Below are 26,095 nucleotides of genomic sequence, written 5' to 3'. Positions count from 1 at the left end.
TCCCCATGTGCAGTTGCAAACCGTAGTCTGGCTTTTTTATGGCGGTTTTGGAGCAGTGGCTTCTTCCTTGCTGAGCGGCCTTTCAGGTTATGTCAATATAGGACTCGTTTTACTGTGGATATAGATACTTTTGAACCGGTTTCCTCCAGCATCTTCACAAGGTCCTTTGCAGTTGTTCTGGGATTGATTTTCACTTTTCGCACCAAAGTACGTTCATCTCTAGGAGACAGAACGCATCTCCTTCCTGAACGGTATTGTGACGAGGTGTGAAAGAAGGAGTCAGGCGCAGGAGGTAAAATACCGAAGTCCAGAGTTTAATCTGCTTGCACCAAGCGTCAAACGAAACTGTACAAGGGAAAATATCCACCTTGGCAATAACACAGTGAAATGTAGCTCAACCGAGCTACACGCTCTCACAACAAAACAATCACTCACAAAGACAAGGGGAACAGAGGGAACACTTATACACATACAAATTAAGGGAATGATTGACAAGACATGACAAGTAGAGTGATATAGCTAGTACTCCGGTGACGACGAACGCCGAAGCCTGCCCGAACCAGGAGGGGGGGCAGCCTCGGCGGAAGTCGTGACAGGTATGACGGCTGCGTGGTCCCATGGTGTTTATACTTGCGTACTATTGTTTGTACAGATGAACGTGGTACCTTCAGGCATTTGGAAATTGCTCCCAAGGATGAACCAGACTTGTGGAGGTCTACCATTTTCTTTCCTGAGATCTTGGCTGATTTCTTTGATTTTCCCATGATGTCAAGCAAAGAGGCACTGAGTTTGAAGGTAGGCCTTGAAATACATCCACAGGTACACCTCCAATTGACTCAAATGATGTCAATTAGCCTATCAGAAGCTTCTAAAGCCATGACATCATTTTCTGGAATTTTCCAAGCTGTTTAAAGGCACAGTCAACTTGGTGTATGTAAACTTCTGACCCACTGGAATTGTGATACAGTGAATTATAAGTGAAATAATCTGTCTGTAAACAATTGTTGGAAAAATTACTTGTGTCATGCACAAAGTAGATGTCCTAACCAACTTTCCAAAACTATAGTTTGTTAACAAGACATTTGTGGAGTGGTTGAAAAACGAGTTTTAATGACTCCAACTCCAAGTGTATGTAAACTTCCGACTTCAACTGTATATCAGCAGCTAATTTGCCATGTGTGAACAGCTTTGTAACGCACAGCTTGACTTAAACAGGAAAATAAATATTTAACCCCCAACAACAAAAGAAACCTACATATCTACACACAAACCATAAGCAGTGAAATACTACAGTAGACACTTCTCTGATATACCCATGACTCTTGCTGTGTGAAGGAATGTTACAGGTTGAGATGTAGAGGGGTAACAGAGCAGAGCCTGTCTGCAGCGCTGCCTGCCAGCTGGAATATGAGTCAGAAGCAGAAGGAAGCTGCCTCAGCCTGGCCCCAGGGGTGGTAATGACTAGGGGTGATGAGGCAGGTCCCAGGCTGCTCTTGGAGTGCTGGTCTGGGGAGATGGAGCCAGGGAGGTGGGGGATAGGGGGTAGTGGGGTTCAGCTGAAGGTAGAACAGTGATCTCTCTCTCTCTATGATCCAGCAGAGGGAGTGCTGACAAAGTCCACTGATCACCCAGGCAGCCCATAATAAACAGCACTGTTCCTACCAGGGTCTCCATGACAACACAGGGTTAATCCTTACCCTAATCACTAGTATATCAAACTGTACACCGATCAATGAAAGTGTACAAGAACCAGTTTGAACAAATGGTAGAATTAAGCCTCTAGTTTTCCTTCACATTCATCCTGGTGACACCTCCACACTGGGTAACCAGCAACCTGGAGTCAAACACGGTATGTCGCTTGACAGGATATATTTTATCACCACCAACCAGTCCCTCTGCATATTTACTCGCTCAGTGTTTGCCCTCGATTCATGTTTGGTAACTAAAATAACATAATTTACAATCTTTTTATAAAGTGTGGGCCCTCCGGTGCATGCCATCTGTCAACGGAGGCGGACAGCTGAACTATTTATATGCCATAGCTGACATGCGAGTGCTATACATCAAGATGCAGGGGCATACATTCGGACATTCACATGAACTCAGGCACCTCATGCAGTAGGGCTATACCTCAGCACAAGCACTGACACTATAAGCTTGTCATGTTCACCACAACCAAACATGCTTGTTTTTAATCCCAAGGGACTCGCTCATTGACTGTACCTCAGAGACCCATTTATGCGTGCCAGTTTTATTATTAATAAGCACATCAACCTATTCTTGTTAGACGCCATACATCTGTGTTATATTGTTCCTGATATCCATGGATATAGAAGACTAAGCATTGAACATGCTTATCTAGGAAGAAATTTCCGCTCTGTTGAAAGTCCATCATGGTGGGACGGCAAGGGCCTCTTCTACATGTGCATGTCAGGGTTATGATTTGTGAAGTGCGTGATGGAGAGATGGGGCGCAAACTGAAATGAGCCGAGCGCAGATTCTTGTCACACACCTGGCGGAGCGGAAAGGTGTCCATGACAGGACATGAACTCAACACGTACAAGAGAGGTGTACCCGTGTCACATCATCCAGAAAGAGTACACTACTTCACACACTTAGGCAGGAAGCCTATCTGGACAGCTCATCCACAACCCTGTCATAGATTAAGCCAATGGTGGTGTCAGGTTTAGAAGCAAGTGGCAGCAGGTTCGAGAAGCAGGGGTACTCGTTGGGGGTGTAACCAGAATAAACAGCTCACCCTAACACATACCTGTCAGAGAGTATTACCCCAGGAGAGAGACTTTGGCAGACTCAGACTCCTGCTCTCCAATACAGTAGGCCGGTATGACCACTGCTGTCCCTGGTTGAGTCCCTGGTTAAGGGATAAGGATGCTGCTGTATCCCCTGGTCAGGTAATTGGGCACTCTCAATTGGACACACTCATGTGTCCAGGGCCATTCACACTGAGTGTCAGTAATGAGGGGACCTACCTAGGGCTGTGGCAGTCACGAAATTTCGTCAGCTGGTGATTGTCAAGCAAATAACTGTTGGTCTCACGGTAATTGACCGTTAATTAACATAAACACATTTAGCATCTCCTGGCTTCCACACATAGCCTACAAGCCATTTTAAAAAGTATAAGAAATCCATGTAATATAGCCTACACCTTCACAATAAATCCATTATTTATTTTAGACAGGTCTAAAGAAGCATGATATGAAAAAAATGTAGTCTATTTCAGAAGAAAATAATAGCATACTCTGAGTTGTCCTTATGTTAGGTCCTGATGAGGCTATGCCTAATGGCTGTGGGCTACACTAGTTAATTTAGCAGACAAGATTTGCTTATAATTCCGTGGCATTATTTTAGCCAACAAGATGAGTAGGCCTAACGAACAGCAAAAGCACTAGCCTATGTCAATCTACTATCCCCCATAGTACAAAAGTCGACTTATTCTATTCTGTGCAAGAAATAAATATTCCAAACATTATCTGGGACAGTTGTGGGATGTGACAGATCCAAAATTAATACAACCACTAGCATCCCCAAAAAATGTTTATGCAATGTGGCTGACACAACAGATCAGAAGGTTTAGCTTAAAATGTTGATAAACTATTAGGCTATTTCTTCACATTATAAGCACAGCAATGCACACATGGTAGTAGGCTATAAGCGTGAATGTTCCATTAGTGGAAAACACCATTATCAAAAATGACCGCAAATGCAATTATGCATGAAATGCTTTTATTATAAAGGTGCATTTTTATGGTGAAAATGATCTTCCCCAAACTTGAAACTCACGCGCTGCTTATATATGCCAGATACAGTGGCTTGCGAAAGTATTCACCCCCCTTGGCATTTTTCCTATTTTGTTGCCTTACAACCTGGAATTAAAATAGATTTTTGGGGGTTTGTATCATTTGATTTACACAACCTGCCTACCACTTTGAAGATGCAAAATATTTTTTCTTGTGAAACAAACAAGAAATAAGACAAATAAACAGAAAACTTGAGCGTGCATAACTATCCCCCCCCCCCACCCCCCTATAAGCTTGGCACATCTAGCCACTGGGATTTTTGCCCATTCTTCAAGGCAAAACTGCTCCAGCTCCTTCAAGTTGGATGGGTTCCGCTGGTGTACAGCAATCTTTAAGTCATACCACAGATTCTCAACTGGATTGAGGTCTGGGCTTTGACTAGGCCATTCCAAGACATTTAAATATTTCCCCTTAAACCACTCAAGTGTTGCTTTAGCAGTATGCTTAGGGTCATTGTCCTGCTGGAAGGTGAACCTCCGTCCCAGTCTCAAATCTCTGGAAGACTGAAACAGGTATTTAGCGCCATCCATCATTCCTTAAATTCTGACCAGTTTCCCAGTCCCTGCCGATGAAAAACATCCCCACAGCATGATGCTGCCACCACGCTTCACTGTGTGGATGGTGTTCTTGGGGTGATGAGAGGTGTTGGGTTTGTGCCAGACATAGCATTTTCCTTGATGGCCAAAAAGCTCAATTTTAGTCTCATCTGACCAGAGTACCTTCTTCCATATGTTTGGGGAGTCTCCCACATGCCTTTTGGCGAACACCAAACGTGTTTGCTTATTTTTTTCTTTAAGCAATGGCTTTTTTCTGGCCACTCTTCCGTAAAGCCTAGCTCTGTGGAGTGTACGGCTTAAAGTGGTCCTATGGACAGATACTCCAATCTCTGCTGTGGAACTTTGCAGCTCCTTCAGGGTTATCTTTGGTCTCTTTGTTGCCTCTCTGATTAATGCCCTCCTTGCCTGGTCCGTGAGTTTTGGTGGGCGGCCCTCTCTTGGAAGGTTTGTTGTGGTGCCATATTCTTTCAATTTTTTAATAATGGATTTAATGGTGCTCCGTGGGATGTTCAAAGTTTCTTTTTTTCTTTTTTTATAACCCAACCCTGATCTGTACTTCTCCACAACATTGTCCCTGACCAGTTTGGAGAGCTCCTTGGTCTTCATGGTGCCGCTTGCTTGGTGGTGCCCCTTGCTTAGTGGTGTTGCAGACTCTGGGGCCCTTCAGAACAGGTGTATATATACTGAGATCAAGTGACACTTAGATTGCACACAGATGGACGTTATTTAACTAATTATGTGACTTATGAAGGTAATTGGTAGCACCAGATCTTATTTAGGAGCTTCATAGCAGAGGGGGTGAATACAGTGGGGGAAAAAAGTATTTAGTCAGCCACCAATTGTGCAAGTTCTCCCACTTAAAAAGATGAGAGAGGCCTGTAATTTTCATCATAGGTACACGTCAACTATGACAGACAAAATGAGATTTTTTTTCTCCAGAAAATCACATTGTAGGATTTGTAATGAATTTATTTGCAAATTATGGTGGAAAATAAGTATTTGGTCAATAACAAAAGTTTCTCAATACTTTGTTATATACCCTTTGTTGGCAATGACACAGGTCAAACGTGTTCTGTAAGTCTTCACAAGGTTTTCACACACTGTTGCTGGTATTTTGGCCCATTCCTCCATGCAGATCTCCTCTAGAGCAGTGATGTTTTGGGGCTGTCGCTGGGCAACACAGACTTTCAACTCCCTCCAAAGATTTTCTATGGGGTTGAGATCTGGAGACTGGCTAGGCCACTCCAGGACCTTGATATGATTCTTACTAAGCCACTCCTTCGTTGCCCGGGCGGTGTGTTTGGGATCATTGTCATGCTGAAAGACCCAGCCACGTTTCATCTTCAATGCCCTTGCTGATGGAAGGAGGTTTTCACTCAAAATCTCACGATACATGGCCCCATTCATTCTTTCCTTTACACGGATCAGTCGTCCTGGTCCCTTTGCAGAAAAACAGCCCCAAAGCATGATGTTTCCACCCCCATGCTTCACAGTAGGTATGGTGTTCTTTGGATGCAACTCAGCATTCTTTGTCCTCCAAACACGACGAGTTGAGTTTTTACCAAAAAGTTCTATTTTGGTTTCATCTGACCATATTACATTCTCCCAATACTCTTCTGGATCATCCAAATGCACTCTAGCAAACTTCAGACGGGCCTGGACATGTACTGGCTTAAGCAGGGGGACACGTCTGGCACTGCAGGATTTGAGTCCCTGGCGGCGTAGTGTGTTACTGATGGTAGGCTTTGTTACTTTGGTCCCAGCTCTCTGCAGGTCATTCACTAGGTCCCCCCGTGTGGTTCTGGGATTTTTGCTCACCGTTCTTGTGATCATTTTGACCCCACGGGGTGAGATCTTGCGTGGAGCCCCAGATCGAGGGAGATTATCAGTGGTCTTGTATGTCTTCCATTTCCTAATAATTGCTCCCACAGTTGATTTCTTCAAACCAAGCTGCTTACCTATTGCAGATTCAGTCTTCCCAGCCTGCTGCAGGTCTACAATTTTGTTTCTGGTGTCCTTTGACAGCTCTTTGGTCTTGGCCATAGTGGAATTTGGAGTGTGACTGAGGTTGTGGACAGGTGTCTTTTATACTGATAACAAGTTCAAACAGGTGCCATTAATACAGGTAACGAGTGGAGGACAGAGGAGCCTCTTAAAGAAGAAGTTACAGGTCTGTGAGAGCCAGAAATCTTGCTTGTTTGTAGGTGACCAAATACTTATTTTCCACCATAATTTGCAAATAAATTCATAAAAAATCCTACAATGTGATTTTCTGGATTTTTTTCTCTCAATTTGTCTGTCATAGTTGACGTGTACCTATGATGAAAATTACAGGCCTCTCATCTTTTTAAGTGGGAGAACATGCACAATTGGTGGCTGACTAAATACTTTTTTGCCCCACTGTACATATACACGCACTACTTTTCCGTTCATTATTTTTTAGAATTTTTTGAAACAAGTTATTTTTTTCATTTCACTTCACCAATTTGGACTATTTTGTGTATATCCATTACATGAAATCCAAATAAAAATCCATTTAAATTACAGGTTGTAATGCAACAAAATAGGAAAAACGCTAAGGGGGATGAATACTTTTGCAAGGCACTGTAGGCTCTACACCCATTGTAAAGCGGATTAACGTGCTTAATTTTAAGAAGTTATTTGGACACTTTAGTTGTGATACAAACCTTATTAAAACATATAGGCCTATGGGCTAGGCTACATGAGGTGTGTGACTATGATTAGAAAAAGACGCAAAAAAAAGGGCATTGTTTCTTATGCTGGGCATTATTCACAAGTGATAATATATCATTCAAAAGTGATAGGCTAATATTGTCACCCATCAGACTATCCTTGGTTTAATCTTGTCTTTACATATACTAAATAATATATGTGTGACATTTGTTTTGATTTAGAATGGACCTTTATCGTGCACCTGTATCGAAACAGGGGCAGCAGGAAAAAATATATGTCATCTATGCACTTAAATAGTGAATGGAGGATGCTTTTCCCGTGGTTTATTTTCATGCCAGCCAGCTATACTCCTGTTGTAAAGATAAACAATGTGCTTAATATTTGGAAAGTTGAGAAATAAATATAGTAGACCTAGCCTATAGAAAGCTGATGAGATCCTCCTCTTTTTATTAGCGGCCATCACTCTGTTTTCTCCCGCAATTGCATAGCCTATAGAAATGTTACGCAACATGAGCTCATGGGCTCTCAAGTGTTTGATTAGATTTTAGAATACATTTGCATTGATGTCAGAGTGATTAAAGGGACAATAGAGTGTGGAGTACCAGGCAGTTAGCAAGTTTGGTAGGCTAATAATGACCATCAGCAGCATCAGAGCTTGGAGTAGCCTAATTACCGTGAATAAACGGTCATGTGGAATTTGACTGCCTTCATGATTTGTGACCGCCGGTGTGGCGGTAATTCAGTCACCGCAACAGCCCTAGCCCTACCACCCTTCAACCACCAACCCCATGGCCCAACCGATAGCGACTGTTTCCCGGGGAGAGGAGGGGGGTGATATAGAGAAGGAGAGACAGTAAGATTCCAATGCAGGCAGTCTCAGGCCAACTGGGCTCAGTGACTCCCTCCCCATCAGCAGTCTAAAGAGCATCCTCCTCTCAGAGTCAGAGCCTAGCAGCGATCCCCAGTGACCTCTGATCCCACTGTCCGACAGGCCATTACTGCTGAGGTGAAATAGACCCTGCTAATCTGGGCCCATCCTGTTCCAATGGCTTCATCAGCTGCTGTTATTGATGGAGGTGGCGTGTATAGGAGTGTATAGATAGAGATAAAAATTGACAACAATTTCATGTGAATAGTGGACAACAAAAAGTTATTTTGTATTTTCCTAAAATTCAGCCCAAGAAAACAAGTTTTGACTGACCAGTCTCCCTCTCCCTCTCCCTCTGTGTGGCAGGGTGCCATGCAGGCCCAGCTGTACCGTGGCAGGCAGCAGCCCAGATGGTCCACTGGGTAGCAGACGAGCGGAGAGGTTACACCGGGCCACCAGCGGGCCAACAACACACACTAAACCCCCAGGGTCAAGAGTAGCGGTTTTAGCAGATTAGTGCGCATGTGATTGTGGATTTTGCGGAGCAGAGGGCAAATCACAGACTTGGGTTAATCAATTAGTAGTTTTGTAGTGTGCACTGTTCAGTTCAGTATTTACTACCCACACTCTACTGTTGCTTAGAATGACTAAACTGTTAATCTAACCAAATCCAACATCAGGGGTTAGAAGTTAGAGGTGTTAAATGAACAATGGAGTGGGGAATTCAACAACAAATGCTGTGATTTTTCTTCGTCAGGTTTTGGGAGACTGGAGTTCTCTAGCCGACCTCACAGAGGAGGGATGTGCCGTCTCCTCCATTTAACACAATTACCATTCTCTCAGTGAGCCCATCGTCCCAGCCGTTAACTGTGATAGATTGTGTATATTCTATTGTAGTGTAAAGGGGACCACAAATGTAATTCCAAGCCAGAGCCTTTTCACTATATGAAAGTTTCAAGATGCCCTATAATGGGCTGTGTGCTGATAGACTAGAGCCTGAGGTCCCACAATAAGACACTGTAGGATTGCTGTCAAACAGGGGCCATCTCCCTTCCTTTGTATGCCAACCGCTCTGCAGAGTTTTACACTGTCCCCCCAAAGAAATCAAGTGGGTAATTGTGAATTAAAGCGCATGCCTTTCGGGCACAGCGCAGCTCCGAATCCTCCATGGCCCATGTGGGTTTTTGTCATTCTGAGGGATCTTGTTGTAATGAAAGAAATGGGCTCTAAAAAATAATACTAGGCACATTTCTGCTGTGTTTGTCAGTCAGTATCCTGAAGGGCCATTTGTGTGTCTGAGGAGGCCAAGGCTCAACCATGTGGCATTGTGCAACGCATCATCCCAGCTCCCATCGGCTCTAATTGCTTTTAGACATGTAGGAGGAGAACACAAGTCAGTCTCTCTCCCTTTATGCAAGGCCTTTTGATTTGCCCTAGATTGCACACATGCTGTTAAAAGCTTCTGGCGGCCTCACATAAACTGGCACTAAAGGCACTTGTTGACAGTCAAAGAGGAGAAAAATCTTCTCCAGAATAAGGAATAACACTGACGGACGCCGTAATTGAGTCCAATTTCCGAGTCAGCGATTTTCAATGCCATATTAAGTAGAGGCAGCAAAAACAGAAATAAAACTGAGGAGCCATAAACAGCTTCTGATTGAGAACATAAAAGGGACAGAAGTAGAAAAGATTAGCGATTAACGATTGGTGAGTTTGCTCAGTGCACTCAGACTCCCTAGTGTAGAATGTCACAGCAGTGTGTAAGACATAGGTTAGAGGCTTGGACCAGATGTCCCTCTCACTGCAGGAAGAAAACTCTTCAATATAAAGGACAACATCCCATGATGATAAGCCTGGAGTAAAGTATATTACATGGGGAATATGTCTGTATGGAGCCATATAGTATGCCTGAGAGGAGCGTTACGGGAAGATTGTAAGGTGGTCATTGTGTCTGAGATGCCCTTGGAAAAGGAGTTCAGTGCATTAATCTTGGTCTCCCCAGGTAGCCAGTACCACCCAGGAGCCATGACTCCTGAGGAATGAGAGGTCACCCAAGGTCCGTGTGAGGAGATCCATCTATTTCTCTAAAGGTCTAAGATTGTCCATTGTCACACATTGTTCTGACCAAGGTTAATGAAAAGCTTTGAAGACAACATTGACAAGAGTAACAAGCTGTCTATACAAAACATTTACTAGATGTGCTTTGTCACATACTACCCCCAGACAGTGTAAACAGTGTATCTGTATCTATAGTAATAATGATGAGTATTGAGCACGTACCGGGCTGGACTGAGGGAGGAAGTTGTTGACTCTGGAGATGCTCCACATGCCCTCCAGGTACTGCTGGGCCTGGATGGTGACCGATCCCAGGGCCCCGGTCAGCTGCCCTCCCCCAACCGTCACCTGGACACCGGTCTTGGGCCCAGCAGAGGAGCCCTGTGGACAGCCCAGCTCCTGACGCCCCCTCTCCCCCAGGGGAAGGACATTGTGGCCATGGGGGTGGGCTTTAGAGGGTTGCCTCACATGGGCACTGGAGGAAGAGAATGTCAGTTTATGGGGCTGCCCAGTGAAGGTGGTGGACGGCAGAGCGGGCATGTCGTGGCTCAGGATCAGGGCCGGGGCGCCTACTGTCTGCAGGGCCTCCTGCCTCAGCTGGTGGAGGGGCGTAGAACACACCTGGCAGCAGCCATCATGGCTCCCAGGCACTTGGAGCTGGTCGAAGAGGAAGGCTGCGTAGCCGGGGTCCTGCAGAGGAAACAGAGAGAGAGAGAAAGAGAGGGGGGGTTCAACTTAACATGGTCCCATTCAGAAAAAAACATGGTATACTACGTCATATCTCCATATCAGTGTGATTGGGGGGTTTCCTGGATGTTGTTCATATTTTCCAGGCGTGCCAGATAGTGGCTATCGGTGTGGTCACTCCCGGAGGCTGTCCTCTGGGATCATAGCTCTACCTCCCTCCCTGTCTGCCCTAACCACATTCACCTCCTCCCCCTCAGGAATTCAGTTTGTTTAGACTGAGCTGCTCTGCCTGAAACCAGAGACAGCAGATCATGTTGCTGGTAGATGTGCTCATAGCTGCCAATGAAAAGAGATAAAGGGAAGTTTGAGGCATTAGTGAAAGACTCCACCAAATCAAAGTCTGATCATTCCTCTGGAACACCAACTCAGCCAGACCCTTCTCTAACTTTCTGCAAGGCTGTTTAAGGCCCCAGAACAAATGAACCTCAAGAAGGGTTTTGCGCGGCACCGGCTTATAGAAGGAGACCAGTAGAGGTTTGTCCTTTCCCTCTGTTAAAAGACTCCCTGAGGTGTCCTCTCAGCTGGGAAGGAAAGGAGTTGTGGGGGTTTAGAGAGGGAACCACAAAAGAAAACAACAGCTGAGCCAATCCTAGGAGCTCAGTGTGGAATATTTACATATGATAACAGTCCCAGCATGAAAACATGATAAGACGCCCAGCATGAAAATACCCATCTCCTCCTGACAGCCAGAGGCTCATAGAGCACCTGACCACTCACAACACCCAGCCTTTCACTAGTGATTACAAGTCAAGTTGTCTCCGCTTTCCTTATCATGCAAGTGAGGTTCTAAGACCACTTTTACTCTCTATCACACACACACACACGCACACATAGACACGCACACACACACAGTTGTAGTCTCATAAGAGGCATAAAGGGGCAGTAACCTCCCGCCCACTGGAGCCGAGCTGTAAGACAGGAGCCCACAGATACATAATGTTTATGAGGCCTCTGTTCCTTAGAGCCTCTGTGGTGATCAGGAGTGAGATGGCCTGGCCAAACAACAACCCACTGCCTTAATGCAGTGCCACTTAATACAGCAGGCCCACCATAGCAGTCTCCACAGACACAACCCAGGGACTTTAAATCTCCTCCCTCCTCCTCCCTCTGAAGGCAGCTCAACACAGATACTTTTAGGTGACCTCTGCTTATACCTACAGTATAAATGGTTATCATTATTATGAGTATATTGCACTCTACTCCCTTTATTGCTCTTTCTTAATAACAGCCACGCCACGGCAGAGGACATTGAATCATCATCTGGGCTTGGCCCTTGGCAGGACATGGCTGTGCTGGTCCTCTTGTAAGTGGATAAGAGCGTCTGCTAAATTACTAAAATGTAAATATGTAAATGTTTCTTCAAGGGAGAATTCATAGGAGTAATATGGGTTTAATATGGTTTACTTAGTGATATACTTTGATAAATGATTAATCACGATACTGACACTATTGGTAATGCATAGTCAGAATTGATGTTAAGCTGGAATAGGCTAACTCTCAGCATTTACCGTAGATGATGTCACAGGTCTTATCGTAGTGTTGGGTGGAGTTATGTTGGCTAATGGAGGATATGTTGGCTACAATTATCTTCTTAGAAGTATTTAGGGCAAAATTCCAATGAACATGCATTTATATAAACACCATTAAGCTTTGGAGAACGATCTGAGGCTGGGAGACACTGATACATGTGAGGGACCTAACCTGAAGGCATTCTATTTCAACCTGTTTAACAAAGGGCAGTTTCTGAATTCACCAGGTCTGTGACTAATCAGAAGAGAAATCGGAGAGAGAGAGAGAGAGGAGGGGGGGATAACATATCAACACGGATATGCTCCAATCTAGAAAACGTATTTGGTTGTGAGAGGGGACATTAAAGCAGTTATAATCAGAGTAACCCACCCTGGTCTCCTGGGCTCCACTCCATCCATTTCTCACCCTTCAGTCAACCCTACCTCACCTCAGGCCATGACTACATGGAAGAAATCAATTCCTCTCTCCCTCTCTATCCCATACCTTCCTCCCTCCATGCGTTTGTTAGTTGTTGATTTAGGAGAGCCAATAAAAACAGCCACAAAGCTCCGCCCATCTGCTATTCTGTAGGGTTCGGTAGGTTAGAGAGCGGGCTTCCCATGTAAAGCTGTCTCTGAGCTTTATGCTCTGGGGTAGAGTGAGCCGGAGGTCAGGGGTAGGAAGTGGATCATGTTGATGATAATGATGATGATGGTTATGATAGTGGAGAGGATGATGCTAGCCCAGCTTTGAGGTGGAGAGTCTGAAGGGCAGATAATATGTGATTGTCTCCACATCAAGTATGCGTAAAGCAAGCCATCAATCTAAAATAATAGGATAGGGCATGACTAAGTAAGACCTTGGCTCTCTGCCTGTCTTGTTTTAAGGACTTTTTATACGATTTCAGCCCGAAGTGCAGCCTGTCAAAACTCTCACAAACACACACCTCAAATAATCATGTTGTCTGTTGGAAGGGAAGCTGTTTCCAATATCTGTTTCCAAGGTGGTAACTGATCCAATGCACAGATAACAAAATTGGATTGGACAAGTTCCGAGATATCTTTTAACACAAACCGATGCCATGAAGAGGTTGTGTAACGCCTAATGTGGAATACATGAGACATGTCACATTCTATACATGCATTGAGGCCTGACGCCATATTCCCAGCAGGCAGGAGACGTCCTGAGGACATTCGACGACGTTCCTATTAGGTCCCTTAAGGGTTTCGCGTGCGTTCTGAGACTTTCATTTTACTAGTCCTTAGGACGTCGCGTGATGGTCCCATGGGAACGTTCTCTGGGGTACCTTTGTGTAGTTCCCTGTAAGTTAGCAGCACATCACTGAGGACCATGTCAGGACCTTTTTAGGACATTCTCAGGACTTTAATTTTACTAGTCCTTAGAACATTGCGTGGTGGTCACAAGGGAACGTTCTCTGGGGGACCTTTTTATAGTTCCCGGTTTGTCCCGGGGATGTTTTTAGGACGTTCTTCGGATGTTGTGTCATGGTCCCTGGTGGTTTTGTCTAGTTCACGGTTTGTCTCAGGGATGTCCCTGAGGACGTTTTAAGGACATTCTTGGGACGTTGTGTCATGGTCCCCTGAACGTTCTTGGGATGTTGTGTCATGGTCTCCTGGAGGTTTTTGTCACGTGATAGTCCCAGGTGTCCCAAAATATTATAAGTAAAGTAATGAAATGGTATGGGGGTTTTAAGGTAAGTGGTACGCTATTCAGCTAAAATGACAATATGCTTACATTTAACATGATCACTAGTACCGACTTTTCAATATGACCCCACCTGTGATTTGAACTCACAACCTCTGGATTTGGGGTATGCTGATCTTTCTGCTGTGACACAAAGTCTGTAGAATTTCAGAAGTCCCCTACACATTCATTACCTTTAATACATCTCTGCACTGGGCAAAAGAGTGCCATCTGCACTGCTATTTTAATTATCAGTTAATCTGACTATTCTCTCATTGATTTCATTTACTTATTTCAGCAATTTGAGTTTTCAGTATAGTTGTTTAATGGTGGTGGGGCATATTATTCTGTTTTAATGTTATTCCTGAATCATTATGATAAATATAATAGTTTTTCTTCAGTGTATTTTTAACAGAGCTGAGATTTACTTTGAAGTGCAAAGTGTAGGAATAGTCCTACAGGTGAAATCAGTCATTGATACAGACATGGAGGTGTAGCAGGAAGATCGGAATTCCGTGAACCAAGTGGTGGTGAGTTCAAATGTTGAATAATAATTACTGTACGATAAACATACACAATGTACAGTATGTCAAATATGTCAGATTAAAACACTATGTTAAAGCACTGTTTGTGTGTGGGTGTCCCTAGCATTAACAAAGAGCTGTGACTGGATCAGTGGTTCACCAATTTACATTTACATTTACGTCATTTAGCAGACGCTCTTATCCAGAGCGACTTACAAATAGGTGAACATGACACAACCAATCAGGGCCTTCATAGGCTTGGCAACCGTAACAAGGGGTGATGTGTAATGAAACGAGGGTGTGCGTTCCCTGGGTAAAAATTTTTTTGGGGGGAGAACGTTTCTTTGCGACCATCAGGTGACATCCCCGGGACAAACTGGGAACTAGACAAAACCTCCAGGGGAACATGACACAACGTCCCAAGAACGTCCTAAAAAGTCCTCGGGGACGTCCCCAGGACCAACCGGGAACTAGACAAAACCTCCAGTAGACCATGACACAACGTACTAACGACTTTAGGCTACCATTTCATGACATCCCGGGGACGTCCTAACGACTCCTTATTGTTTGCAGGGTTGTTTGTTGTGAGTGTAAAGAATAGCCCAGTTTGAGAGACACTTGTAATGAGCTGCATCAACACAATACGCCAGGCCATTGAGAGGGACATGACGGCCTATGCTTCTTCAGCCATTGTTAGGTACAAGTGGAAGACCACTAGGCTTCAGAGCACAAGCACTCTAGAGAGAGAGGGAATGTGAGTTAGGGACATGGAGAGAGAGAGAATAAGAGGGGGGAGGCAGGTTGGGGTTGTGCCCCTTGCCTGAGGGCTTGTGGGTCGTTGTGTTGGGTTATTGCCTGTCAACAAGGATCTTTATTAAACTCTGGGGACGAATTAAGTCAGATGCTGTGGCCTTATTATGGAAAAGAGGCCAGCATGCAATGGAAAAGAAGTGCCTGTGGAATGGACTGTAGGTCTACATAGACTACAAACACACAAGTTTGTCTTTCTGTCAGTTGTTCACACAAACGATGAGGAGAATCAGCGGAGGGGCAGCAGGAGAAAAACTGTCTGGGTGGTGAGCGTCATCAGAAAGCCTTTGCCCAGGGGCTGATGGAAACAAGCTCAGCTGTAACAGTGTCGATAGAGAGAGAGAGAGAGAGGAAAAGATGTGCATGACTTCTCTCTGCCTGGGTCCTCTGGGTGCCTCAACGCAAATGGAGCCAGGCAAAGTCACACTGAGACGATTTCCCAAATCATACCCCATTTACCCCACCTCACTGTCTCCCTTCCTGCACCTACATGAACACCACCGATGGAGCAAGCAGGGCGGGGAAGTCTACGTTTTCCGTTCAATGAAATTCAGCCATGGATCGGCCGACCGGATACAGAAAGCCAACCCATGACTTACTTAAATCAGGAAGATGCATGAGGCTCCTCACCAAACTAAAGACTTTCAATCACGCTCCATTAAAAGTAAGACACTCTGGGAAACAGTACTTTCTATTCCATTAAGTTGCGGAGTGCCTGTCAGATGGGGAGCAGTGACCTTCACCACAGAGCAGCTCACTGTGTTGCTGTGGCCATTCACTTAAAGGAAACAAGAGGCAGTACAGCCACAGCACACTCACAAGACTTTATAAGATTAAATCGTGCAGTCTCCCATTTCTTCTTCCAGTTTCCTCTTGTACTATTTTACAGGGAATCTTTCCCCCTGATGACTCAGCAGGTCAAAACTGTGCTGTCTCTCCATACTAGAGCCCATACCCAACAGCATTATCGCTGTTAACAGTAACACAATCAATACAATACTTCAGAGTTTTCATACTTCCTACAACAGCGTAAAAAACCAACAGGACCACACAACAACACAGCTGTCGCATCTGGCGCCTTTTAAAAACTGGAAATCCTCCAATTTCCCTTCTCTTATTTCTCCATAAGGACAGCTTAAGACAGTCTGAGCCGTCTCTGTTTACTTGGCCTCTGACACCTTTGGCCCCATCAGTAGTGCTGTCCCAGTTTGTTTCAATGGGACTAGGCCCCAATAAACCACAGGGGCCTACGGACAGGTCCCACAGTGAGGACGAGAGCTGCCAACAGGGCTACTTTCCCACAGGTAGCCAGGGCTCTCCCTGACAGCCAGGCCAGAGAAACAAGCACAGCTGCATGCCTGACCCTGGATGACCACAGGCCATTAAAACAGATTACATTCCCAGGATAAAGAACCACATCTAGTGGTAATCCCTCCCAACCTCACCCCTCCATAGCCATACCCTCAACTCTCTCCCCCCTCAGCCGTCCCCGGGAGCAGCACTGGGCTGGACAGCCTCAGCTATGGCCTCAGCAGACCCATACATCTCATTTGACTTCAGGAGCATTTAATACTGAACCACCAGTAGTAGCAGTGGGCCACAGACCATTAAGTTGAACCACTCCTGTCGAGTCCTGTGTAGCTTGAGAAGACAATGAGTCAGGATCTCACACTAGCATGCTGTTTACCTCTGTGGGAACGTCTCCTGTGGCAAGCAAACTGGGATGGGTCATCAAACCACATCAAACACATGTTTACTGCCGCCTGTCTGTCTGTAGTACACATGATAAAGGAAATAAAGAAGACCTACCGAAGTAGAAACTCTCTATTACAGATGTAGGAGCTTAATTTGAGCTAGTTTGCTACAGCAGGAAAATAATCCTGCAGCAACAGGAAATGTGAAATATTTTATGGATTATAATTAATGAAAGAAGAAAAAAAATATCACCCTGTTGCAGGAGAACATTCCTGCAATGCAGGAAATTACAAACTTCAGAAGCCTTTTAAAACCTAAAATACACTACAAGTAAAAAATATCCTAAATTGCAGTAATGTTCTCCTGCAACAGGGTGATCAAATTAAGATCCTACATCTGTAGAAACAGCACTGGGATGTAGTTATTTGTCTGCGTGATAAAATAAGAACAAAATTCCAGAGATAGAATATCCATCACTGAAGTAATTAATTCACTCCTGACTGACAAAATAACTACGTTCTCAGTTGAAGTAGCCTACTAACAATATACTGCTCTAGAATTATTTTCAGCATGATTCATGATGTTGTATTTCTGGACTTCATTAAGTCATAGAAGATAAAACATTCAAATAGTACCTTAAGGCATAATCCCCAAGTATAGCCTTGCAAAATCCTCCTTATGCCCCATGAAAATGAATCCCCACTGATCAATATTGAACAAATGCTTTCATGTGTAAGTAAGTTGTTAGGCGATAACTCTACTCGCGGAAATACTGTGGTTGCCAATTGTTTTACTATATTATTTTCTAGTATAACTAATGCATGCAGAACCACCTTAAGTTGAATCATTATTTAACATGAGCGCTATCAGAACATTAATTTACCTGTGCTTTTCAGATGACAGAGCATGGAGTTTTTGAGTTAATTAATCCTTTATCCGCTTTGATGTTGTGAGCACGAGAAGACTGCTGCAAACGCTTGCGCTGAACTTTCACAAGGCGCTTCTGAATAGGAGGAGTATGGAACGCCAAAAGGTTCATTGAGGAGTAGCCTGGGTTAACGTACAACATGATTGACTGGAGTGTTTTGGGAACCTGAGACACGCGAGCCCCACTTACTCAATGGTAAGGCCTATACGATCAAGTCTACCTGGAATCGATTCTAGCTGTCAAGCAGTATCTGAAAGAGGCATATTTTAGCGGAAGGGCCTACATCAACAATTTATGGCTGTTTTGACATTTTTCAAACATCTTAGTATTTAAAGCTGCAAAATTTAACTTTTTGGTCAATGAAAGCAGGTCTAAGAAGCGGTAGATATGTTCTATGTGTGCTATTTCTATGCTTCCCGTTCTTCAGTTTCGGTTTTGTACACCAGCTTCAAACAGCTGAAAATACAATGCTTGTTTTGTCACAAATTAGGCGAACTATTAGAATTTTAGCAACCAGAAAATGGCGTAGCGATTTTTCAAATACATTATAACCTAAACATCAAGACAAATGGAAGCACTGGGCATAAGTGAGAGTTGTTCAAATAAAGACAAATATGTCAAGCTACTTCCTGCCTGTTGTGCAGTGGATATGTGTGCAGTATTTAAATGATTATTATGTACAGAATGTAGTTATAGATAATGCTACAGGATGTGTATAATGTGCTATGTATCATATTACATATGATAGCAGAGGCCTATTACAGTATTATTACAGTGCCACTCCTTTTCTATTATTTATACAACAAGCAGATGCAACTGCCTATCAAACAATCAGCCATAGATATATACTATGGATCAAGTAGAATGCATGATTTAATGGAGTTCTGTCAAGCAAGCTTCCTGCAATCAAATGACCTCACATAATGACATGTCTCGACTCCATATGGCTGGCCCATTTGTCCTTGTCACTCATGTTACCCAAGAGAGAACGCAATAGGATTCTAGCTACCTTTCATACTATAACTTTGTCATGTCAGTGATTAAAAGAATGTGCAGTGCCTTATATGAATCACTGCTATCAAGGTGGGAGGAATAGGTGAAAAGGAGAGTGACTGACTGAACCTTATTGCTCCCCATTTATGTGTGTGTGTGTGTGTGTGTGTGTGTGTGTGTGTGTGCCCCTTGTATGTCCATCTGTCTGTTTACACCACATCCATCCATCACTCCAACCTTTCCTCACTTGGCCAGTTAATTACCTTTTCCTGTTCACTCATGCACACAAAGAAAACAAGCTCCTTTCAGACTGTTTGGACAGACTTCATCCTTCCCTCGCTCCTTTCAATGTCTCTCTCTCTCCCACATGGATCCAAGGCAGCCATCAGCACACTGTTTTTACTCCAGATCAGTCAAGCTGTCATCGGCTGGGCTAGGCTACAGGCTACGGATAAGCTGGGGAGCTGGGGAGCTAGACTCCCCAGTGAGAGAGTGAATGACTTCACCAACTGACATCTTCATCAATGACATCATGGCAGTGGACACTACTGTAATTACTACACAGGCTTTCAATAGGTACAGTGGGGAAAAAAGATGAGAGAGGCCTGTAATTTCAATAGGTACAGTGGGGAAAAAAAGTATTTAGTCAGCCACCAATTGTGCAAGTTCTCCCACTTAAAAAGATGAGAGAGGCCTGTAATTTTCATCATAGGTACATGTCAACTATGACAGACAAAATGAGAATTTATTTTCCAGAAAATCACATTGTAGGATTTTTAATGAATTTATTTGCAAATTATGGTGGAAAATAAGTATTTGGTCAATAACAAAAGTTTCTCAATACTTTGTTATATGCCCTTTCTTGGCAATGACACAGGTCAAACATTTTCTGTAAGTCTTCACAAGGTTTTCACACACTGTTGCTGGTATTTTGGCCCATTCCTCCATGCAGATCTCCTCTAGAGCAGTGATGTTTTGGGGCTGTCGCTGGGCAACACGGACTTTCAACTCCCTCCAAAGATTTTCTATGGGGTTGAGATCTGGAGACTGGCTAGGCCACTCCAGGACCTTGAAATGCTTCTTACGAAGCCACTCCTTCGTTGCTCGGGCGGTGTGTTTGGGATCATTGTCATGCTGAAAGACCCAGCCACGTTTCATCTTCAATGCCCTTGCTGATGGAAGGAGGTTTTCACTCAAAATCTCACGATACATGGCCCCATTAATTATTTCCTTTACACGGATCAGTCGTCCTGGTCCCTTTGCAGAAAAACAGCCCCAAAGCATGATGTTTCCACCCCCATGCTTCACAGTAGGTATGGTGTTCTTTGGATGCAACTCAGCATTCTTTGTCCTCCAAACACGACGAGTTGAGTTTTTACCAAAAAGTTCTATTTTGGTTTCATCTGACCATATGACATTCTCCCAATCCTCTTCTGGATCATCCAAATGCACTCTAGCAAACTTCAGACGGGCCTGGACATGTACTGGCTTAAGCAGGGGGACACGTCTGGCACTGCAGGATTTGAGTCCCTGGCGGCGTAGTGTGTTACTGATGGTAGGCTTTGTTACTTTGGTCCCAGCTCTCTGCAGGTCATTCACTAGGTCCCCCCGTGTGGTTCTGGGATTTTTGCTCACCGTTCTTGTGATCATTTTGACCCCACGGGGTGAGATCTTGCGTGGAGCCCCAGATCGAGGGAGATTATCAGTGGTCTTGTATGTCTTCCATTTCCTAATAATTGTACAGGTAACGAGTGGAGGACAGAGGAGCCTCTTAAAGAAGAAGTTACAGGTCTGTGAGAGCCAGAAATCTTGCTTGTTTGTAGGTGACCAAATACTTATTTTCCACCATAATTTGCAAATAAATTCATAAAAAATCCTACAATGTGATTTTCTGGAGAAAAAAAATCTCAATTTGTCTGTCATAGTTGACGTGTACCTATGATGAAAATTACAGGCCTCTCTCATCTTTTTAAGTGGGAGAACTTGCACAATTGGTGGCTGACTAAATACTTTTCCCCCCCACTGTATATACTCCATAGAGCAAAATTCTGTTTCAGTGGACCATCATCTAGAGAGGCGCATGAGATGTGTCAGATTGGTTATTGTGATGGGGAGCAGGGGATTCAAACATATCAGACCACGTTGGAGAAGAGAAAAGGAACGTCACTGAAAATTGGCTCACTGCAACCACTCCACAACACAGACAGGGATACAGCTAGTATCTACAGTATGATATGTGTCAGTGTGTCTCCATTTCACCGGTGTAGCATTATACCTACAGTAGTTTAATCAGCTTCTTGATATGCCACTCCTGTCAGGTGGATGGATTATCTTGGCAAAGGAGATATGCTCACTTACGGGGAAGTAAACCATTTTGAGAGAAATACGCTTTTTGTGCATATGGAACATTTCTGGGATCTTTTATTTCAGCTCATGAAACATGGGACCAACACTTTACATGTTGCGTTTATATTTTCAGTGTATATATGTTTTTCTCTTACACCAGAGATCTTTACTGTTGCCTGTGTCCAATCTGGAGGAGGCCAAGAAGCAGCAGTGGCAGCTCTCACACTCCTCTCTCCCACCAGTGAGATACTTGTAAGTGTATTTATGCATGCTGCTCACCAGCTACTCTGCACTTCTAATTAGAATACCTGATTTACCGCTCCTGGAAACTCTCCAGACCAGATAATTCTTATTTTTTACTAGATTTAATTAAACAAACAAAAATAAATAAATCATGAAAAATTCAGCAGGCAACTGGAGAGTCAGGAGCCAGGTGTTGTTTTAAGCTCTGCAGGTATGGAGGAGAAGGAGAAGGAGGAGGAGAGGGTAGGGGGAAGGAGAAGGAGGAGGAGGAGGAGGAGGAGGAGGAGGAGGAGAGTGTAGGGTAGGGGGAAGGAGGAGGAGGAGGAGGAGAGGATAGGGGGAAGGAGGAAGGGGAGGAGAGGGTAGGGGGAAGGAGGAGGAGGAGGAGGAGAGGGTAGGGGGAAGGAGGAGGAGGCTAGAGCCCCCATCTCAGCCCAGGAGCACCCTACTAATGAGATCTGTACTGGTTGGAGTCCTACACACTGGAAGACCCTTGTCAAAGAACCAGTCCAACTCCATCCTGCCCTCCTTGATGGTGCTTGCTGCTAATAAAATAGAAAAGTAACTTTTTCAAGTAAATCTCTTGAAAGTGTCAAAAGGAAGACAAATAACATCTCTCTCTCTCATCTCTCTCTCTCATCTCTCTCTCTCGCTCTCCCTGTTCAGTTTTGAGTTTTTCAGATCCTGCTGCTCCTAGACTCACTGTGCCTCAGGGAGCAGCAGCGGGTTAGAGGAGAGACAGAGGATCACGTCTGCTCCCAGAATAAACTGTCTGTCAGATCAGTCTGATAGCTTTTGAGGCGAGACTCAACAGAAATGTAGTTTGGTATGGATAGTTAGGCTACAGCTGGGAGGCAGTAGGTCTTGTTCCCTTTGGTACAAGCTTAGTCTCAAGAAGAACCAACTGGAGTAACGCAGTGAGATAGAGATGTTTTATACTGTAGTACGTGGGCTCACAAAGCTGTGCATTAACTTTATACACGGAATACACTGCCCTTACATGACATAGACTGACCAGGTGAATCCAGGTGAAAGCTATGATCCCTTATTGATGTCACCTGTTAAATCCACTTCAATCAGTGTAGATGAAGTGGAGGAGACAGATTAAAGAAGGATTTTTGAGCCTTGAGACAACTGCGGCATCGATTGTGTATGAGTGCCATTCAGAGGGTGAATGGGCAAGACAAAACATTGAAGTGCCTTTGAACGGGTTATGGCAGTAGGTGTCAGGCGCACTGGTTTGAGTGTGTCAAGAACTTCAATGCTGCTGGGTTTTTAACGCTCAACAGATTCACATGTGTATCAAGAATGGTCCACCATCCAAAGGACATCTAGCCAACTTGACACAACTGTGGGAAGCATTGGAGTCAACATGGCCAGCATCCCTGTAGAACGCTTTCGCCACCTTGTAGAGTCCATGCCCAACAAATGCAGGCTGTTCTGAGGGCAAAAGGGGGTGCAACTCAATATTAGGAAGGTGTTCCTAATGTTTTGTACACTAAGTGTATATTAGAATGTGAAGCCATACACTGGGGCTTGTAAAGAGACCTATTTCTGTACATGAGGAGAACCCACTCTAGACTTTCAGTGCAGAGGAGGATCCTGATGCAACAGTTATAGCTAAAGTGACTCCAGCATAGTGTTTCACTTCCTACCCAATCTTTACAGAGTAGTAACAGCCAGCTGCCTCTCCTCTCCTGTGTGAATTGTCCCACACTTCAAGTCCCATGCCATTAGTCCCATTCCATTAGTGTCACTGAGAGTTTGGATGTTTGTGAATCTGTTAATCGTTCATATGGGTGACAATACATTCCCTCTATGTAAGATTCTGCTAGACAAACTAACTGAGAAGACAAGATGACGATGAGCAAATCTGCAATCACAAAACTAACTGGTAAAGGCTGAAGAAACAGCCCAGGTCCTTACGGCTGGTAATCCACAGAACAGCTCTCTTAAAGCCCCTGAGATGGCAAACTTTAGCTGCAGCCAGTAGCAGACTGACTGAGAGGAAAAATGCAAACACAGAGAGGAAAATATTAAAACATAATTAATTTCATGCGATTTCTCCATAGCATTCTGGTTCTCAAGTTAATCAACACATCAGCATGATCAGAATTCATAATTTACTGATGAGTTTTGCATATGAGCAAAACAATTAAATAAAAACGCAGATTGCTAAACCTCTTGTCTTTGTAAAACAACATTAATTATTTCCTTGACATCATTTTGACTTTCAGAAAAAAGCCCCAACCAAATGCATATTTCTATGTACTTGTCAGAATAAAGCTGTATGCAACTGATGATCAGGTGAAATGTTGAGTACATTCACACAATTATTCTGTCCACTCCCCTGGTGGAATGGATGGTACAGTAATTATGCTGGCAAACTGCCAGGTCTCTGTACTGTTTTCTGCTCCACTGTACTATAAAGCACTGCACTATCTCCTTGAGCTCAGGTGTGCTGTGCTGAGCCTCCCTGCTCCATCCCAGGCTGCTATGGGGGTGTTATCTCTGTGACTGGCATCCTTTGTGTATCCACAAAGCTGCAGTGTGTCAGCAGAACAATAGAACAGAGAGTGGCAAGTGACAGTATGGCAACTGCAGCACAGGTTAGCATACTGGAACACTGAGGACTGGTATAGAAGGAAATACCAATTTAAACATGAAAGAACATTCTATCACCATGCTTATAATGGCCTCTAAGAAAATGCAATTTTCACTAATAAGTTGAGCATTCAGCATCAATTTAGACTTCTCAGTCAGGGAATGACATGTTAATTGAAAATTGCAGCCATGTTGTTGGCATGTTGATGGTGAGAGAGTACTGATAGGAAAACATCTCTAGGAAAAGTGTGCTGTGGCTTACCAGGACTGGCTGTTTTCTCCAGGCTAATTGAGATGTCTAGACATTTACAATTGAATCTCTGTGAGATAAGGGGATAACGGGAAAGGCAGAACCCCCTCTATCTGGTGAGGGAAACAGGACTACTAATCCACTTAATGATTGTAAAGACTTTTCTTTCTTTTTCCCAGTGAATACTATGCTTATCATGACTGGTTACAATGGCCATTTCACCACTTTGTCTGCTAGGAACAAAGGAATACTGTGTAGCCCACAATAAAAACCAGGGAGCTACTTCCACCATTTCACTTTACATTCAAATGAGTTGGGGGTGGTCTGGTGGGTTGACGGGAGACCAAATTGGTCCTGAAGAGAGACAGAAATAAATAGGTGATTTTTGCTAAATGTGCATTATACATTTTACAGGCTCACTCATGGGCCATTAATTCAGTGACAGTGAAGATTAGGTATCTAATACACCTTTTAAAATCAACCTCTTGTACTGTACAATTACACACATAATGTAGACAGATATACTGTACGTTCACATGCAAACACACTTGCACGCGCACACACACACAATAGTGACAATTTGCTGAGGCTTTAGAGAATATCCACCTGTCTGAGCGAGCCGCTACATGTGCTGAGAGGCACTGACAAATCACTGCCACATTAGAGCCACAGTAACCGACAGCAACAGATTGGCCTTCTGTCTGCACAACCAATTACACAAGAAAAGAGTTACAATCCAACTGCTATTGTCATGGCACAAAAGCTAATATTAGCAAATAAAAGTATGCGCAACAGTCATTTCTCATCTGCATATGAATGAATGGGGTTTGGAGAGGGGTGGGAGTTTTCATCAGGTTTTAGTTAACTAGATTCTGCTATCGCCTGTCAGAACAGAGTCTGTAGGAGTCAGGGAGTCAGGGAGTCAGGGAGTCAGGGAGTCAGGGAGTGCAGGTCAGGCTGGCATTGACACAGAGAGAGCAATGAGAGAAACAGACTGGATGCATTCTGCTCAGACCTGCAGGTTCATAGCTGCTTTGTGTTTACATGGCCTTGCCTCCATAGCAGGAACATGGAACATGGCAGACAATGTAAAAATAGAAAGCCGGGGAGAAATGCTTTCCAGCAGCATGATTTATAATTTTTGCTCAAGGGTCCAGTGGTATTTGTCTAAGCCTCTGTCTACACGACCCCCGGGCCCAATACTGATGTTAGGCTTTTACTCCACTAAAGAGCATGAGTAACAGAGCAGATAAATAACAATCTTCACAACAAGAGGAGAGGAGAGCATCCCAGTCATCTGCAGTCCCCATCACTTACAATGTTGCAGTGCAATATATCTATTATATATTTATGACACCATGAGCATGGAGAACAGCTGAATTTAGCATAATGTCTAGGGTGCCTGGGCTTATGCATTTCAAAGCTGCCCGTTTTGTTCCGCTCATTTTATGAGTGGGAAATGTGAGTTCAGTGCTATTACCATCATGTCATGCCGAAACACATACCTCATCAATGTCTCCTACACTAAGAACATAAAAATTTGCCTGGAAATTACCTGATGGTACCACACACGCACACATATGCACATACACACACGCACACAGAGTGTTCAGAGATGCAGGAGCATGCTCTGTCCGTGCTCTGGGTTTGATTGTGGGGCTGTGGGGTCAAAGGGCACCTAATTGTGCGCTTCCTGGAGGTCAGCATCAGTGTGGCCTTCTGCTAGAGCCGTGGAACACCACCTGAAGCT

The 26,095-nt window shown here is 44.1% G+C and overlaps 1 protein-coding gene across 1 annotated transcript in view; it reads right to left on the bottom strand.

Annotated features, from left to right (window-relative positions):
* Positions 1 to 26,095, bottom strand: part of LOC311102514 (kinesin-like protein KIF26A) — a gene marked incomplete at its 5' end in the record, with an annotated part of 98,069 nt that overhangs the window by 48,512 nt on the left and 23,462 nt on the right. The window contains one exon of the mRNA XM_084143876.1: positions 10,218 to 10,682. Coding sequence (XP_084000002.1) covers positions 10,218 to 10,682 — 465 coding nt within the window. The remainder of the gene's footprint in view (positions 1 to 10,217; positions 10,683 to 26,095) is intronic.

The sequence above is a fragment of the Coregonus lavaretus genome (assembly GCF_964263955.1).
Source record: "Coregonus lavaretus genome assembly, chromosome: 27".
Classification (NCBI taxonomy): domain Eukaryota; kingdom Metazoa; phylum Chordata; class Actinopteri; order Salmoniformes; family Salmonidae; genus Coregonus; species Coregonus lavaretus.
Note: the sequence above shows the minus strand (reverse complement) of the source record. Positions and strands in the feature narration are given on the sequence as shown.